At 42.4% G+C, this 17243-nt stretch overlaps 2 protein-coding genes across 2 annotated transcripts in view; one reads left to right on the top strand and one right to left on the bottom strand.

Annotated features, from left to right (window-relative positions):
- Window positions 1-7283, bottom strand: part of TNFRSF11B (TNF receptor superfamily member 11b) — a 116183-nt gene extending 108900 nt beyond the window's left edge. The window contains exon 1 of the mRNA XM_048841538.2: window positions 7138-7283. The gene's annotated coding sequence lies outside the window, so the exon portion shown is untranslated. The remainder of the gene's footprint in view (window positions 1-7137) is intronic.
- Window positions 1-14237, top strand: part of COLEC10 (collectin subfamily member 10) — a 35471-nt gene extending 21234 nt beyond the window's left edge. The window contains exons 3-7 of the mRNA XM_048841543.2: window positions 767-838; window positions 3323-3394; window positions 7620-7673; window positions 8639-8734; window positions 10194-14237. Of these exons, the coding sequence (XP_048697500.1) occupies window positions 767-838; window positions 3323-3394; window positions 7620-7673; window positions 8639-8734; window positions 10194-10582 (683 nt within the window). The 3' untranslated portion in view covers window positions 10583-14237. The remainder of the gene's footprint in view (window positions 1-766; window positions 839-3322; window positions 3395-7619; window positions 7674-8638; window positions 8735-10193) is intronic.
- The last annotated feature ends 3006 nt before the right edge of the window (window positions 14238-17243 follow it).

Raw genomic sequence — 17243 nt, 5'->3', positions numbered from 1 at the left:
TTGCAGCGTTTAACCTAAGCTGGTAAGAATAAGCTTAGGGGATCTTTCATGCAGGTCCCCACATCTGTACCCTAGAGTTCAGAGTTGGGAAGGAACGTTGACAGGGACCCTGGTCTTACTTGGGGTATCTATGTGCTACGGAAGTAAAGTTCAAGGAACTTACTGCTATGGACTTTCCCTACAGACAAATTTCAGAGGCATGTGTGGGAGTATTTGCAAAACACAAATTTTATATTCAGACACAGATACAGCACCTGCTGAGGGTTGATGGGTTGACTTACTGGGATCTACGGTTTGCTTTATTCCAATTTCTACAGCTATCAATCTATCTACCTGAAGGTCTTATCCTGCTGTCCATCACAACAGTATCTGAATGCCTTCCACATAAAATCAATAGAAACAGCAAAGGCCCTAGTGCACTGTGGTATTTCTACCTTTTTGGAGTCACAGCTCTGTTTGGGATAGGCCTTTATTTTGTTTTTTGGGTGGGGAGGGTTTAGAGGCAGAAGGGAATGTGAATGTCATTGTTATGGTGGGAAGGTTTTTTCAAAGCAAAACGTATTGCAGCATTTCCAGAAGCCGGTCAGACACTGGCTGGACCTGCTCTCCTCTGAAGTTTGTCCCATATATATCCACTGTACCTTCAGAATGACAACTAAAGAAGCCAGTAGCATCAGACAGTCAATTTTACTTTTGGAGAAACACATGGTAATGTTTATTGGACTGTGTGAGCTGGAGTATGATGTTTTATTTTATGCTTTTTAAGGGGATGACGGTGAAAAAGGAGATCAAGGGGAGGTTGGAAAACATGGAAAAGTAGGCCCCAAAGGACCAAGAGGTACGTGTGGTAGTTTTGACAGTATTAATATAAGGATATTAATACAAATAAAACAGAACAATATGCCAATTGCTAGTAATGATAATGCTTAATACCTTGGACTGATGCTGTACCAAGAGATCTCAGAATATTTTCTAAACATGAATTGATTAAGGCTAACAACATGCCAGAATTACTATTAATATGGGTATTACTATTACTGTGTTATACCATAAGAAAGTCACAACTCATGATTGACTGAAAACAGTTGTGTGACAGGCCAATAAGTTTCTATTGCTGACTTCCTTCTATTGCGGCAGTTCATCGTGACTGACGCGTGTGGAAGATTGTTAGCCGATCAGATCACATATGCACATCTTGGCCTCACGGCTAGTTCATCAAAAGTAACCTGGGCCCTAATTTAATCTCCTCTTCAGAATGTGAACGAGAGGAAAAACTGCAACATGTCTGAAATGTATGGCTATGATGGAGGGATTTCCATTTAGCTCTGATTAGGAACATTCAAAGCCACATGTAACAATACATAGCCTGACTTCATATTTCAACATACATCAAGGTTTTATTGTCCCTTGAGTCAAATACCGCCTTGGGTGAAATCTAGGCTAAGAGTTGCCTCTAGGTCAATAAATCTTGACATTTATCTCAACAGAAGCCAATATCTGTGGAATTTTCAAATTTACAGATGAGCACTGATGCATAGAGGCCCATATCTCAATAGTATTTAGGCTGCTCCCATCCATTGAAATCAATGGAAGGTAGGAGCCTAAATATCTGTAAGGATCTGGGCCAGAGAGACTAGGTGAATTACCTACGGTCAAACAGCAAGTCGCTGTCTCAACTGGGACTAGAGCCAAGGACTCTCAGCACTCTGCTGTATTAGACACACCCCCTCCTTGGATAATGAACAGTACAACAGCATTCAGAGGCAGAGATAAGTACTGCTAATTACAGATTTAGAGTAAAGCTTATTTGGGTGTCCCATCTCATACTTTAACCAGCTGTTTTTGCAATACTGATGCATACACATGTTCATTCTCCCATCTGGCAATGGGCTAAGTATTTCAGGGTGCTAATCCATAGCATTGTTTTACATTTTATAGCTAGAATATTTTTTAAAATTTTATTTACTAGCTGTTATAATGAATAGATCCTCTAATTCTGTATATACATGGGCTACATAGGACCATGCATGACATTGCTTCAAATCATAAAATAGTGACTGGAGCAGAGTAGAAGGAAAGGGATTAGTTAACAAGTGTGTTTATTAAATGTTTTTGTGGCATTAAAGTCATATGTGCAGATGCAGAGCCCAGAAAACTAGGAGCTCATAATTTAGCCAGCCAATTTGCAACATAAAACAATGGCAAGTATAAAGGTGCGTATTACCATCGGAAAAATCCTGTAGTGACATTCAGCGAAAACACTGGGCCACATTTGGCAATCCTGACTTTTATCACAAGTAAGGACTTCAGAATTTGGTCCGGTAAAAGAAGTAAAAAAAAATACTTGACAGGGGTTCTCAAACTTCACTGCACTGTGATCCCCTTCTGACAAAAATTACTACATGACCCTAGGAGTGGGGACCGAAGCCTGAGCCCACCAGAGGCCTGTCACCCCAGGCAGGGGGGCCAAAGCCGAAGCCCGAGGACTTCAGCCCCAGGCAGGGGGTCAGTAGCCTGAGCCTTGCTGCCCAGGGCTGAAGCCCTTGGGCTTTGGCCCCAGGCACTGGGGCTCAAGCTTCAGCTTTGGTCCCGGGCCCCAGCAAGTCTAATACCATCCCTGGTGACCCCATTAAAACAGCGTCATGACACACTTTGGGGTCCCGACCCATAGTTTGAGAATCACTGAGCTATTGGCTATGGATTAGCTCTGTAGCATAATTAATATACGAATAACTAAAATGGCTTTTAATCTGTATTTTCAATATAAAAGATGATGCCTCTGGGTATGTCAATTGAGAGTTTTAATATAACAGTTCTGAAATGTCATGCTGTTTAGTCCATAGTACAGGGGGTCAGAACCATCCATTAGTAGTTGTCCTAATACCTCCAGACACAGGCCTTGCAGTGCTGAGCAGACAAATCCCTAAATACATTTAAAATTCTGGGCCAGGGAGACTGAGCAGGAGGGGGAAAGATAGGAGATCCTCTGCATAAAATCAATGGGAATCTTGTTTAAATCTTTTTTTTCCAGCATGAAAGTTACATTTCTGATGCCTGCTAAGAACTTATCAATTACAGAGACTGACAAGGATAGAGAGCTTAATTTTTGGCCAGCACATTGCGGGACCTCCAAAGCTAACGGCATGAGCTGCTATGTCACAGACTCATATTCCCTGTGGATCGGCCCAGAAGAGGCCCGGTAACACACATTGCTTGATTGCACTTGCACACCTTCAAAAAGTAACAAATCATCTAAAGAGTTAAACAGTGTCCTCTGGATGGGTTGAACCATTCATCTTCTTTTCATTGCTTTCCTTTTCAGGAAACAAAGGAGCAGTGGGGGATAGTGGGGATCAGGGAATGACTGGGAAAATTGGCCCAATTGGTGGCAAAGGTAATTTATTGTTTCATGTTTTGTTTTGTTTTTTTTTTGTAAAGGTACATATTCAATTATGACATGATTTGTATGTTTTTAAGAATTACAGCTATTAGGTAAAAATAATTCAGCTTCAAATAATGTCTGGTTTATTTTCCCCAAATATATTTACATAAGCAAATTGGGGATCATGATACAGTCTGGTGTGTGTATGTTCTAGCTAAACTAAGAAAGCTGATCTCTTTTAGATTACAAAATAAAAAGCACAGGCTGAAATCCTGGCTTCAATATGGCAAAACTCCCATCGACTGCAATGAGGCCAGGATTTTACCTCCTTGCTTTCAAAGCCAAGGATCATGAGTCAATATTCTGCTGCTTATTATTCATGCCTAATATCTGGAGCTAACTAACCACGTTGGTGTGCAATGGGCAAGCTCCTTGCAGGAGACCTAGATTTGGCAGTGATTTTAGGACTCATGTTCTGACACCAATTCCTTAGTCTGAGAGCCTGTCCCCTGTATATCAAGGTAGAATATAACTACACCTGTCTGACCTGTCAGAAGAGGCCCTCAGTTTTCCTAGTTGCTTCAGTAGAAATCTAGTTGTGGAAGACTGTTATTTCAGTCACATCTACAAACTATACACAAACAATTATAAGTTACTGTATAAATACATCAATAAACATGTGCCCTCTTTATTTGTATTGTTTGGTTTAACTTCCTCTTAGGCAGGAGGAAAAGGAACGACACTTTTATTACAGCGGAATGGAAATTTGATACAGCTACACGACTGCCTGATGTGCTGTGTGGTTTAATTTTTACTACGGCTTGTAACAACCAAACATGAAATGCAACGCCTGTGTACTCAGCTTTATATTAGTGTGTGATTCCTGGGCACTAGCACTGTTTGTGTTCGTTTTTAAGACAAAAGAACACCGAAACATTTGTTTAAATAATCTGAAAGAACTATATGGACTTTGCAGGCAAATAAGAAAAAAAGCCAAGTCTAACTTTTGGCTTTGCATTACTGAGTCTCAACCTACAGCCTTTTTGAACATCAATTCCTATTGGCTTCAATGGGAGACATGGCTGAATAAAGAGAGCTGCGCAAAGAGAATGGAGAGCTGCTTTAGACCTCTGCTGGGGACTCTCCTGACACAGGGGGAATACGCAGTTGGTGTAAAGCTACAGTATGCTCCCAAGAGTAGGATCAGGCAGGAGATGGGTAGCGGAAGGAGTGGTCCCTAGCTGACTGATGTAGACCACGTAATTGAGAACAGTTGGCCCTTAGGCTCCTAGACAAAATTAAGGAAGCAGAAAAGTGGCTTAGATCTCCTCTGTCCCATTGACTTCAGTGGAATTACTCCAGATTTATACAGCATTTGCAGAATTTGACCCCAGGGACAGATTTTCAAAGATACGTAGATATTTAAGGATGCAAGTAGGTACCTAGTGGATTTTCAAAAGCACCTAAACATGTAAGGTGCCTAACTCCCACTGATTTCAATAACTTGCTAAGATGCTTTTGAAAATCCCACTAGGTGCCTACTTGCATCCTTAAATATCTACATATCTTTGAAAATCTGACCCCAACTTTTTAACTCAGTCCAGCTGTTTGTCTAGCATAGTGACTGTTACATTTATACCGCCTCTGATGGTCGAGAAAGAATTATACCATCTGTTTGGAAGAAAATGAGGAAACAATAAAAAATGTGGTTCTGTTTCCAGAAGCAAAGGCCATTCAAGACAGATGGAAGAAATTGCTGCTGGTATTAGGGTTCAGTTTATTGCTTTAGGTGTTCCAGGTGTTTCCTGTCACAAAACTGAGGTTATACCCAGACCAAGAGATGAATGTATTTTATTGTGCTAACTTACCATATATCTATGATGGGGGCAGACAGTGGGAAAGAATTTTTGGCATCCCAGGTTAAAAATAGAAAAGGTCATTCTGAAAATGGGGGAACTGGCTCTGATGCCAAAGTATCCCATTCTTTATTATCAACATTTGTCAAGAATTTGTCCACAGCAAGTGATTCTTTAATACGGCTCCTTATGCCATTACAAACAACAGCGAAGATCTTCAAAACAGTGACTGGTGTTTTTGCGTGCCTCCGTTTCTAAGTGACTAATCTGAGACACTTTAAAGGGGCCTGATTTTAATGAACATCCACCCTCTGCAAATTAAGCCCCTTTAAGGTGCATCAAATAAAGCACCCGAGAATTGTGGTACCCCAAATCACGAGTCATTTTTTGAAAATGTTGGCCAATGTCTATTATTGATTTTCATGAGATAAGAAGTCAGTAGTGTTGTTATGTATTTACATTGATGTAATTTTGGGTTTCTACATGGCAAATTACTGTGAGAATCTACAGAACACTGGAAGTCCTTGAGTGCAGCTTAGTGTACTAGGCTTTCAAGTGGTAATAATCAGTCATACCCGGGACTTTCACAGCTGTGTCCACACAGGGGTGTTGATGTACAGCAAGCTGGTGCACTGCCAGTTTGCATCCTGGCTTGCCTAAGGGCACTAACTGCCCATAGAATTTAGCTTTTACTAGTGTGACAAAGTTCCTGCGCTACCGTGGTGGGTCTTGCGCTTATTGGCGGATTTGCTCGCCTTGGAGCTTCACGGCAGCCCTCAGCTTGGCCGTTTTTCTGAATTCACAGTCCTGGTCGACTCCTCCTGTGTCTGACCTGGAGTTGGGAGGTTTGGGGGGAATCCGGGCCCGCCCTCTACTCTGGGTTACAGCCCAGGGCCCTGTGGAATGCAGCTGTCTAGAGTGCCTCCTGGAACAGTGACAGCTACAACTCCCTGGGCTACTTCCCCATGGCCTCCTCCCAACACCTTCTTTATCCTCACCATAGGACCTTCCCCGGGGTGTCTGATAATGCTTGTACACCTCAGTCCTCCAACAGTCCGCATTCTCACTCTCAGCTCCCAGTGCCTCTTGCTCCCAGCTCCTCACATGCACACCACAAACTGAAGTGAGCTCCTTTTTAAAACCCAGGTGCCCTGATTAGCCTGCCTTAATTGATTCTAGCAGCTTCTTGATTGGCTGCAGGTGTTCTAATCAGTCTGTCTTAATTGTCTCCAGAAGGTTCCTGATTATTCTGGAACCTTCCCTGTTACCTTACTCAGGGAAAAGGGACCTACTTAGCCTGGGGCTAATATATCTGCCTTCTATTACTCTCCTGTAGCCATCTGGCCCGACCCTGTCACACTAGATATATTAATATTCTTCAGTATATGAACAGAAAATCCAAACCCATTCATGGTTTAACGCTATAGAGTATTAGGTGCTTTAATGAAATTTTCCAGAATTTCCATCTCTGTACAAAAGGGAGTCAGTTATATTTAATTAAAATGTGTGTAAGCTCCTGATGTCTTCCAAAAAAATACAACTATACGAAGGAAAAGAAATAATGTAAAAATACATGGTGTGTAGAATTCTACAAGATAGAATTAATATTAAGCAGGGTTTGAGCTCTGAACTAAAGGTGCTATTTAATCTACCAGAGAGCGCTGAAATGAATTTTAAATAAAGTCAGGCAGTTTTCTGATTCAGATAATTATTAGTGACTTTGAAATAAAGCTGCTCACTCATCTTTTTGTATTAGTACATCCACTTAGATATGGATCATTTGAATGATTTTCAAAATATGAGAAACACAATCAAAATAAAAAATATCACATTTCTGTGATAAAATAAATCATAATAAAAAATATCACATTCTGAAATGAAATGAGGTCCTCTACCTACCTCAGCTAGAGAGCCGTTTGCCAGCTGTGTGCATTGCTTAATGCATCCATGGAAATTCACTGGGTTTTGTCAAGCCAGCCTTATCCTGTATCTTAATTTTACATGATGTAATTCAATGCAGTATGGGTCTCAGTCCTGCAAGATGCTGAGAGAATTCTCACTGACTTGCTGAGGGCTTTCAGCATCTCATGATCCAGCTATATAAAGGACATTGTGCAGCTCCCCCTTAAATTGAGTGGGTACCAGGCACCAGCCACCCACAAGAAGCCTGAGCTATCAATTAGTCAGCTAGCAAAGTGTTCTCCTTCTTTTCATTCACCAGAATTAATCATAGATTGTTTGATTTGGCACATCTGCTAGAACAGCACATCAGTGTCCTTCTGCCAAATGCACACAGCTAATACATTACTAAATAAATTTCCAACGTGTTTTTCAAACATGTTCTCCTGAGACATGTGAACATATTTTTTTTCTTCATTCAGGTGACAAAGGAGTCAAAGGTTTATCTGGGGTGTCTGGAGGGAAGGGAAAAGCAGGTACTGTATGTTGGTTATCACTACATTTCCTGCACTGTGTCTTTCTACTAAGGGTGGTTGAACTTGCTGGGGTCCTGGGGTTTCCTGACATTTTGTAAGTTTGGGGTTTCACAGCAAAAATTGAGATCCATGAAATGTTTTTCATCCTTAATTTAAACCTGTTTCTTTATCGAGATTTTTTTTAAAACAAAATATGGATTTCTAACTAAATGGCAGCTTAGGCTGTGCAAACCATAAAGATCCTTGTGAGAAATTAACTGCATCCCTCGTCTTCCTGGGAGTAGCAGAAGAATGAAATAAAATACACAGCACCCCAGAGGTCATATATTATCAGGCCCAAACACAACCCAAACTTCAATGGTTTCAAGTTGTGATGGTCGTTAATTATTTCTACTGCACCATAAGTGCACAAGACAGTTTATTGACATAATCCCCCCCTCCAAAAAGTTTCCAGTTTAAGGGCTCCATGCTCTTTTCTATGTCCCTGGTAGAGAAGAGTCTATGCTTGAAAAGGGGGAGTGTTCCATGTCTGTGGCATGTTCATCCCTTTCTCTGACCTCATAGAAGTTCCCCACCCCAACTCTCTGGAGCAAGAGTAGGGGGAGCTAGGAAGCCAGCTGGGGGTGAAACCTCCTACATCTGGGATGGGCCTCCCCTACCCCAGGAAAGAACTGTTCTTTTTCAAGATCAGAGATATCTAAGTGGGTGAGAAAAATCTAAACCAAAACATCAATGAAAAGTTACAATCCCATGTTAAGGAGGCACAGTCCAGCTCCCAGTTAGGTCAATCAGAGTGTTATCATCCATGGGTGCAGCACTGGGGATAAAGAGATGCTAGCTTGTCACAAGTCAGCAGTAAGTCTTCTAGAAGGTCTGACAGCAGTATCATGGCAGATCAGGCAATACCATGCATCCCCGCTCGCCCTTCCCAGCTGGTGAATCAGGTGTTTTCTGTGTTGTACCAGGCACAGTCTGTGACTGTGGGAGATACCGCAAAGTTGTTGGACAACTGGATATTAATGTTGCTCGACTCAAGACATCCATGAAATTTGTCAAAAATGGTAAGCTTCATTATCATTTATTTTACAGTTCCCACCTTTTAATTCATTATTATTATTGTTATATTAAGGTATTGCCTAGAGGCCATGGCCCCCTTATGCTAGCCACTGTGGAAATGTATATAAAGAGACAGTCCCTGCCTCAAAGAGCTTCCTATCTAAGTGTAAGATTATAAGCAACAGGGGGATACAAACAAAGAGGTAAAGGGTGCTCCAGGGACCAAGGAGATGATAGGTACTACCATGAGTGTCACTGGGCACAGCACACCCACTGCCCAACCTTTGTCGAGTCTGTAGTAGGCATCACAGCAGAGAAGAGCTAAGGTGGGATTTGAAGGAGGACAATGGGGTGACTTTGTAGATATTTACTAGGAGCTGCGCCCAAGCTTGAGGGGTGGTCAGGGAGAAAGCACAAAGTTGCTTGTTGGAAAATGTTAAAAATATAATTAAAGGCCTTCAGCTCCGATTCTCCACTGCCTGCCACCTGGGCTAGTCACTTCCACATGAGCAGCAATCAGGGTGATAGCACTTTATAGTCACTTTGACTACCCTGACTATACAAGGAACAAGTGTGTGCCAGTCTGCTCCATGGTGTACAAGGGAAAAGGAGGACATGAGAAACCGCCTGCCCCTTCTGCCCTTGCACAGTAGCTGGGTGCAATTGGAGTCCCAGTGCTCACTCTTTCCTAGTGCACCTGGGGTGCCAGACCCCCGAAAGGGGGTAAGCATGGATAACGAGGAAGCATGCTTGTGGTCAGAGTTGCCCAAGCATGCAGCTGGGGAATGTGCTGTACTCCCTGAAGAGACAGAAGAGCGGCTACTCTGCCCCAGCACACCTGGGAGCTCTGGGTAGGATTCCACACTATGCACAGTGCAGGGCAGTGCTTGTATGACATGACTGAACCCTCAGAGGCCTGATTATTAGAGATGCTGAGCACCCTCAGCACCCTTTGTAGTCCATGGATATTGTGGAGACACAGCAGCTATGAAAATTGGGCCAAATTCAAAGGCTTAGCTTTAGTCACCCAGAACATTGGCCTCCACTTACACTGAGAGGGCCCTAATGCTGTTAGCGTTCTCGCTTTTGCTTTCTGGAGCACTATATTAAGTCACAAGTGAAGCGAATGTGATGATCTCCTCTAACTGCCCAGGCTTGTTTGTCCATCTGGCAGGACATGATCTGAGAACCACTGCTGCAGAGAGGCCCAGAACTGAAATGCCAAGGGAGATGCCGGGCATTCAGGACTGAGGAGCATTATGCCTTGCCCTCACTTGTATAAGAAGCATGCCATCCTCATTAATATCATTCCCTGTTCAAGCCTTCATCATTGTCACCAGAAACTCAGTTGTGGGAAACCCATTTCCCCATTTTATGGGCTATTTCCATTGTTGTTCTGTTTAAGGAGAGGCTTGTGTACATTTTGAGAGACCGTTAATAGGATGTTTGTTTTTCTTTCTAAAGTAATAGCAGGAATCAGGGAAACAGATGAGAAATTCTATTACATTGTCCAAGAAGAAAAGAGCTACAAGGAGGCCATGACCCACTGCAGGATCAGAGGGGGGATGCTGGCAATGCCGAAGGATGAGGCAACCAATGCACTGATTGCCGACTACATCTCCAAGAGCGGCCTCTTCCGCGTGTTCATTGGGGTGAATGATATGGAAAAGGAAGGGCAGTTCATGTATGTGGACAACACCCCACTGCAGAATTACAGCAACTGGAAGGAAGGGGAGCCGAAGGACGTGTCTGTGCATGAGGACTGTGTGGAAATGCTCAGCACGGGAGAGTGGAATGATTCAGAGTGCCATTTGGCTATCTACTTTGTTTGTGAATTCAAGAAGAGAAAATAAAATGCCAGAGTGCTTGCCAGGCAGCTTCTGGACATGGAATAATTCCTCCTGATTTATCCATTAGAGCTGACGCCCTGGGCAGGGCTAAGAGAGATAGGGCCTGATGCTGCACTCACATACACTGGTGTAAAGCAGGAGTAACTATGTTTACGTCAGTGGCGTTACACTGGTGCACGTGGAGTCAGAATCAGGCCTGCAGAGGGCTTCCTAGCTTCCCAACTCATGGGGAATCTCAGTGATTTGTGGTTTAAAGTTCTTGGGCTAAATTTAGAACCAGCATGAGTGAGTCTGACTCCACTGATGGAGCAACAGTATGTGAATAATGGGGAAAGTAACTGGTTGAACAGCTTATTGAAATGTTGCAAAACTCCACCGAGGGAGAGAGTGTGGCTTTTAGCCACACCAGCACTGCACTGGGGGTGGTGCACAACCACAATGCTCCACAGGCAGCACCAGGTGGTAGGCTGCACCAGGGAGGCACAATATTTTCTGCAGCTCCCTGGTTGTGTTCGAGAGTGGAGGCGTACTGTGCAACGTCCCTTTAAGAGCTGCCCAAACCCTATTCTCCTGCCCCTGTGGTGCCTGGATGGATATATTGGCTGGCATGGAGCATCGCTCCACCTGCTCCCCACTTCTCCCTGCCCAGTTGTTCTGAGATAGTGGTTACCAGGCCTGGGACTCCAGGGGGTGCTGGACCACTGCAATGTTCAGCCTTTTTCTTTCTCCAGGGGTTGGCTGGCTGTGGGTTTTGTTGGTTTGGTTTTTGGGTTGGGTTTTTTTAATTCAGCCACTTGGGGGATGGGAGGTGAGCACCAAAAATGTTTTCTGGTCAGCTACCTGGCTAGGGCTGCTCCTGCTTGCATGAGCAAGTGGTCAGCAATGAAAGCGAAGGCTTTGCTATCCGATCCCAGCTATTTATTATTCTACTTGGGCATTTACCGAAGAGGCCAGATTTTGATACCCTTGCTGGTGCTTCCTCCCTGAGTACTCCTGGCGAAGCCATTGGGGATGCTCCAGGCTATTTCTGTAGGAAATAATCCAAGATCATTTGGATATCAAACTTGATTTTAACCCAGATTTTAAATTACAGATTTAGGATATAACATTTTAAAAAGTGATTTAGGCCCTTAGGAGTCTAAGCTATGTCTACACTACCACAGTAAGTTGACCTATGCTACGCAACTCCAGTTATGTGAATAACGTAGCTGGAGTTGACATACCTTAGGTTGAGTTACCACGGGGTTTACACCATGGGTGGTCGACGGGAAAAACTCTCCAGTCAATTTACCTTACTCTTCTCATCAGGGGTAGAGTATGGGGTCGACTGGAGAGCAATCTGCTGTCCATGTGGCATGTCTTCACTAGACCTGCTAAATCGACCACTGCACCGCTGTAGCACTTTAGTGAAGTGCTCTGCTGAGAGGGCTTCTCCCACTGGCGTAGGTAATCCATCTCCCCAAGGGATGGTAGCTAGGTGGAGGGGAGAATTCTCCTGTTGACCTAGTCCTAGCCTATACTGGGGATTAGGTCAGTTTAACTGCATCTCTTGGAGGGGGTGTGTGGATTTTTCACACCCTGAGAGACATAGTTATACCCAAGTAAATTCCTAGTGTAGTCCAGGCCTCAGTATCATTGAAAGTCAGTGGGACTTAGGATGTTAGGTCACTTTAGAAAATGGAACTTAGCCATCTAAGTCATTTAGGCCTTGCAACACGGATCAGAGCAACATCTAAATAGCTTTAGAAATCTGAGCCTTTGACTTACGGCCAAGCCCTGAGCTGGGGGTGGGTCATATGAAGTGGAGGAAAGAAAGAGAAAAAGAAATGATTTGTTGCAGGGTCAAAGCATGATGTGTGGGAGACCTGACTTGGTTTACAGCAATTCCATTTGAGTTCCTTATTCAAATACATGACCAAATCAAAACAATGGTAAGACATCTGAACAACTGTTCTTTGGCTAGCGATGAGTTAAAGTAATCCAGGAGCATGCTTAGAGCTTGGGGAGAAAAGCACTAAGATAGCCTTCAGTTGCATGGCCAAGGATACAAAAAAGAGAAGTGAGCCAAGAACTAATTTGTGGGTATCTTCTATTCTCAAAGAGTGCAATGTCATTTGCTAGTATTGGCTGATTACACTGAAATCATTGTCAAATACACCTCTTTCCTCCTGTTCCAAGGCAGTAACATTTGTGTAATCTTTTCCTTTACAGAAAAAAAGAATTAAATGTAAAAATATCCTACTTGTGCATTCATACAACGTTATGGTTAAGATTTGGTCACTAACTTTTTATTAAAGATAACCAAAATTTAGGGCAATACAATTATTTTATTAATGTATTAAAAGAAAGGTTGACAAGACAAAAAGTAGGTGAAAACAATGGAGTTGAGACTCAGAGTAGTTTAGTTACAGTACAGTGGGAACACCTAAAATGTTCGTTCTGCTCCTAGAGATACTCACGATTTCACAGCTATTCCCTATTTTGGGAAATAGATGTTTAGGACAACCACTAGAACTGGAAATGTTGCGAGAACCGGAGTGAACTCTTAAGTGCACCTACTGTAGATTTTTACATACACTGTCTATAATGTGTATACAGTAAAACTTATACCCATGATTTTTTTATTAAAATCGTTTTAGCCTGTTTGGCCCATCTTTCCTCAAACAGTTCAGCCATTAATCTCAGACAGGCACTAAATCGTTCCATTTCCCCTAATTCTTTTATTCTGTTTGACCACATGTTGCCAGTTGGTATTTGATTTTGCAGCTACGGTGATGGAATACATTTCTTGGCCAAAGTCAAAAGACTTCTAAACAGGTATCTGAATTTGTTTAATTTCAAATAAGATCTTAAAGGTACACAAGTCAGAAAACACAGCCATTATAACAACCACATGACATGTACTAAGACAACTAACAACACTATGTTTAGTAATAAAAATAGCACCTATGCTATGAGGGAAGTAGAAAAGTTGTATTTGCTTTGGAAAGCACTGGTCTGGCTTTTCTGTGCTTACATTTTGCATTTAATTCATATTTAGTGTGATCAAGAATGTTGTGAAAGAAGGAATAAGCAGGATCAAAAGAAAGGTATAATGTTTGTTGCTTTCTGTTTGCACGGGAAGTGAGAATAACATCTTGTAAAGGTATTTTGAACTCTTCCTGTTTAATCTGCACATACCGTGTGCCTGACTCTGCAGTCATCCCACCCCACCCTCTTCAGAGTTTCTCCATGCTGATATTTCAACATACTGAGACAACATTTCACTCTAAGTTTTATTAGAAGGGTGGGGCTGGTAATGTGTATTGTACTGGCTGGTATGGTCCTGTCTTACAGACAACAGTGGCAACCCAGGAGAATAGTAAAGCAAACTAAAGAGAAACCACAAGAAGGATTTGGTGGGGTGAGAGGAGCGTGCATATTCTTAGGCTCTGATTCAGCAAAGCACTTGTACAGTGCCCAACTGTAAGTGTGTGTTAAAGTCCCTTTGAAGTCATGTGTGTAAGTGTTTTGCTGAACAGATGGATTTAAGCATGTGCTTAAAACAGTCCAGTGCTATTTATTCTTTTGGTCTTATTATTTCAAGTGTAGAATGATCAAATACTATTTAAAGTAGACAACAATTAAATAAATGTATCCTTTAAGGTTTTGGAAGTCATGAATCCTGTTGCGACTATTTCCTTTCACTACACAATCGAAACCTATTTTATCTTATCTACAATTCACCAGTGAGCTGTCCTTTATTGGCTCACCTATTTCCCAGCTTTATGAAACCTTTACAACAATGTTATTACTTTTAGTTACTTACATAGCACCAGAGGACAGCACACTAGAGCTTTACAACACATGCAAGTACTATGGGGGCACTGCACTTCACCAAGCTGCTTACCATCCAGATCGGATAAATATAAACCAAACAACTAAAAGGATAAAGCGTGAGGCGGAGAGCAGACTGAGTCATGGCTGATCAACAATGGAGGATTAAGCAAAAAGCTGTGAGTCTTAAGGAGGATTGTGGAGTTGGAGGAAGCTCAGCACATAGTCATACATGGAACAACTTCCCTCTTCTATCGAGTCAACTTCAAGGTCTCGCTCCTTATCTTGAAATCACTCAATAACCTTGACCCAGCATAGAAAGAAGATGGCCAAAAGCTCTGCGCTTAAGACAGACAACTCAGACAGCTCAGCTCCTCTGGTACAATGGAACTTTCTACACTAAGGGTAAAGCTTATCTGGGCAGGAGACCGCTTTCCTAGGGAACAGTTCAGGACTGTGAACTTAGCTCCCAGAGGAATGAAAGACCACCACAGACCTCACCATCTTCTACTTCAAGTGGAAAGGGCAGTTTTTTGACTTGCCTTCTTCAGTATCAACAGAGCAGTATGAACATTTAATAAACAAAAAATAAAAACAATACCCCACCTAAATGAAACATTTCATTGAACACAATTATCCCCCTGGGGAGATCTGAGAGAGAGACACAATGAAACACAGGTGACTGCTGTTAGTCATATCACTTAATGCATCACTCAAAGGCAATCAAATATTAGGCATGGTGGGTGGTATAAGAATAGAATAAGAAAATGTGAAAAAAGCCTGGAGTTAAGAGTGGGGGGAAAGGGAATTAAGGAAGGGAAACTAAGCAGAGCCCAATAATTTGTTTCATTTATGCATAATTTGTGTTTGGCTAAAGCATATCTTCCAGAAAGGCAGCTAGTTTTGATCTGAAAACATCAAAAGGTGGAGAATCCACTACGTTCCTTGGTAGTTTGGTCCAGTGTCTAATCACCCTCACTGTCACAAAACTTGTGCCTGAGTTAGAGTTCAGCCATTCCTACTTGTTCTGCTTTTCTCCACTAAATTAAAAGAGACCACCGCTACCCAGTATGTCTCCCACTTGAATCAGGTTATCTCGCAATCTTCTTTTTGATAAAATAAATAGATTGAGCTCTTTAATGAGACAAGGTGGATGAGGTAATATCTTTTATTGGGCCAACTTCTGTTGGTGGAAGATACAAGCTTTCAGATTTAAAAATTTTATTAAAGCTAATGTTAAAAAAATTATATAATACACAGGTTGGGAAAAGAGTGTCTGTACATCTGGGTGTAGTGCTTAGATTATCCACAAATACAAAGTTTGTTTTTAAAAGTGATATGATACATAGAGTACATAATCAGCAATAATCCAAATTGAGGTGAATAGATTTAACAGTACAGTTTAGATATTAGAATCTGAATACTTGGGTACATCACTCATGAAAGACAGAGATTTGGTTGTGGAAAGCAAAATATATCAATGAGTGGAGATTGTCCCTCAGTAATTGACAATTAGGTTGGTTGTCCATTTAGAAAATGCAATCCATGAGGAAAATGTGTGTTACTGTGTAGCTGCAAGCCCCATTTGAGAGTTTGGCAGATGCGACAACGCCATCCAAGATCACCTGGCCAGAGCTGTCCCACCACCCATGGGGAAGGTTGCCGTAAATGCCGCCATCCCCGGAACCGACAGACAACTGCGACCGGACATCGTCATCACCAATGAGGACCGGAAGAAGATCATCATGGTGGATGTGGCAGTGCCATTCAAGAACAGGACCCCGGTCTTTCACAATGCCCGAGCTCGACAGGTAGAGAAATACGCCCCTCTGGCCAAAACCTTTTGAGCTAAAAGTTATCAGGTCCAGACACACACACACGGATTGTCAGAGCCTTAGGCGCATGGGATCCCAGTAATGAGTGACTGCTGAGAGAATGCGGAATTGGTCAATGCTATGCTCGGCTGATGAAGCAACTCATGGTGTCAGATGCCATCAGGTGGTCGAGGGATATCTACATAGAACACATCACTGGACACTGGCAATACCAGGAGGGATGAGCTACAGTGCTGATCAGAAGTGCAGTCAGGAAAGTAACAAATACACAGAGCTCTGCTTTGGGTCCGCAAAAAGGTACTCAGAGTATTAAAGCAACATACAAAGTGGAACAAATTGTTTAGGAGAAGTAGTTAGCACATATTCTTAGAGACCATTCAAGGTGAAGTGGCCCTTTAACATCCCTGCAGTCTTAGGACAAAAATGGGAGTTAGTGGGTTACAAATTGTAATAAGCCATAAATCCAGTGCCTCTATTAAGACCATGATTTTTAGTGTCTAGCAAAGTTATGAATTTAAGTTCCCAGGCTCATCTTTTGAAGGTGTTGTGCAAGTTTCCTTTGAGGATGAGGACTGAGAGATCAGATATGGAGTAATTGTTTCGTGAAAAGTGTCCTCCCACATATGATATGGGGTTTTTTTTGTCTTATATCATGTTCCTGTGAGAATTCATTCACAAGTGTAATGATTGTATTGTTTCACCCACATAGTTATTAGTGGGGCAGTTAGTGCACAGGATGAGGTACACCACATGTTGTGATGGCTATGTGTAGGACCTAAAGATCTTGAAAGGTGCATTGTGTGGGTATTTATCATTGTAGCAATGGGGATATATCTGCAAGTTTTGCATATGTTATTTTGGCAGGATCTGGCGTTGCTTTGAGTTGGTGGATCCTGGTCTCTGGGGAGCTTGCTTCTGATGATGATCTTGGCTGGGTTGTTTGAAGGCCAGAAGAGAGGGATTGGGAAAGAATTTTTTCAGGGTGTGGTCCACTGAGCTCTTTAAGCTCAGTG

Source organism: Caretta caretta, chromosome 2, assembly GCF_965140235.1.
Source record: "Caretta caretta isolate rCarCar2 chromosome 2, rCarCar1.hap1, whole genome shotgun sequence".
Lineage (NCBI taxonomy): Eukaryota > Metazoa > Chordata > Testudines > Cheloniidae > Caretta > Caretta caretta.
The sequence above is the reverse complement of the archived record's forward strand: the minus strand, read 5'-3'. Positions and strand labels throughout refer to the sequence as shown.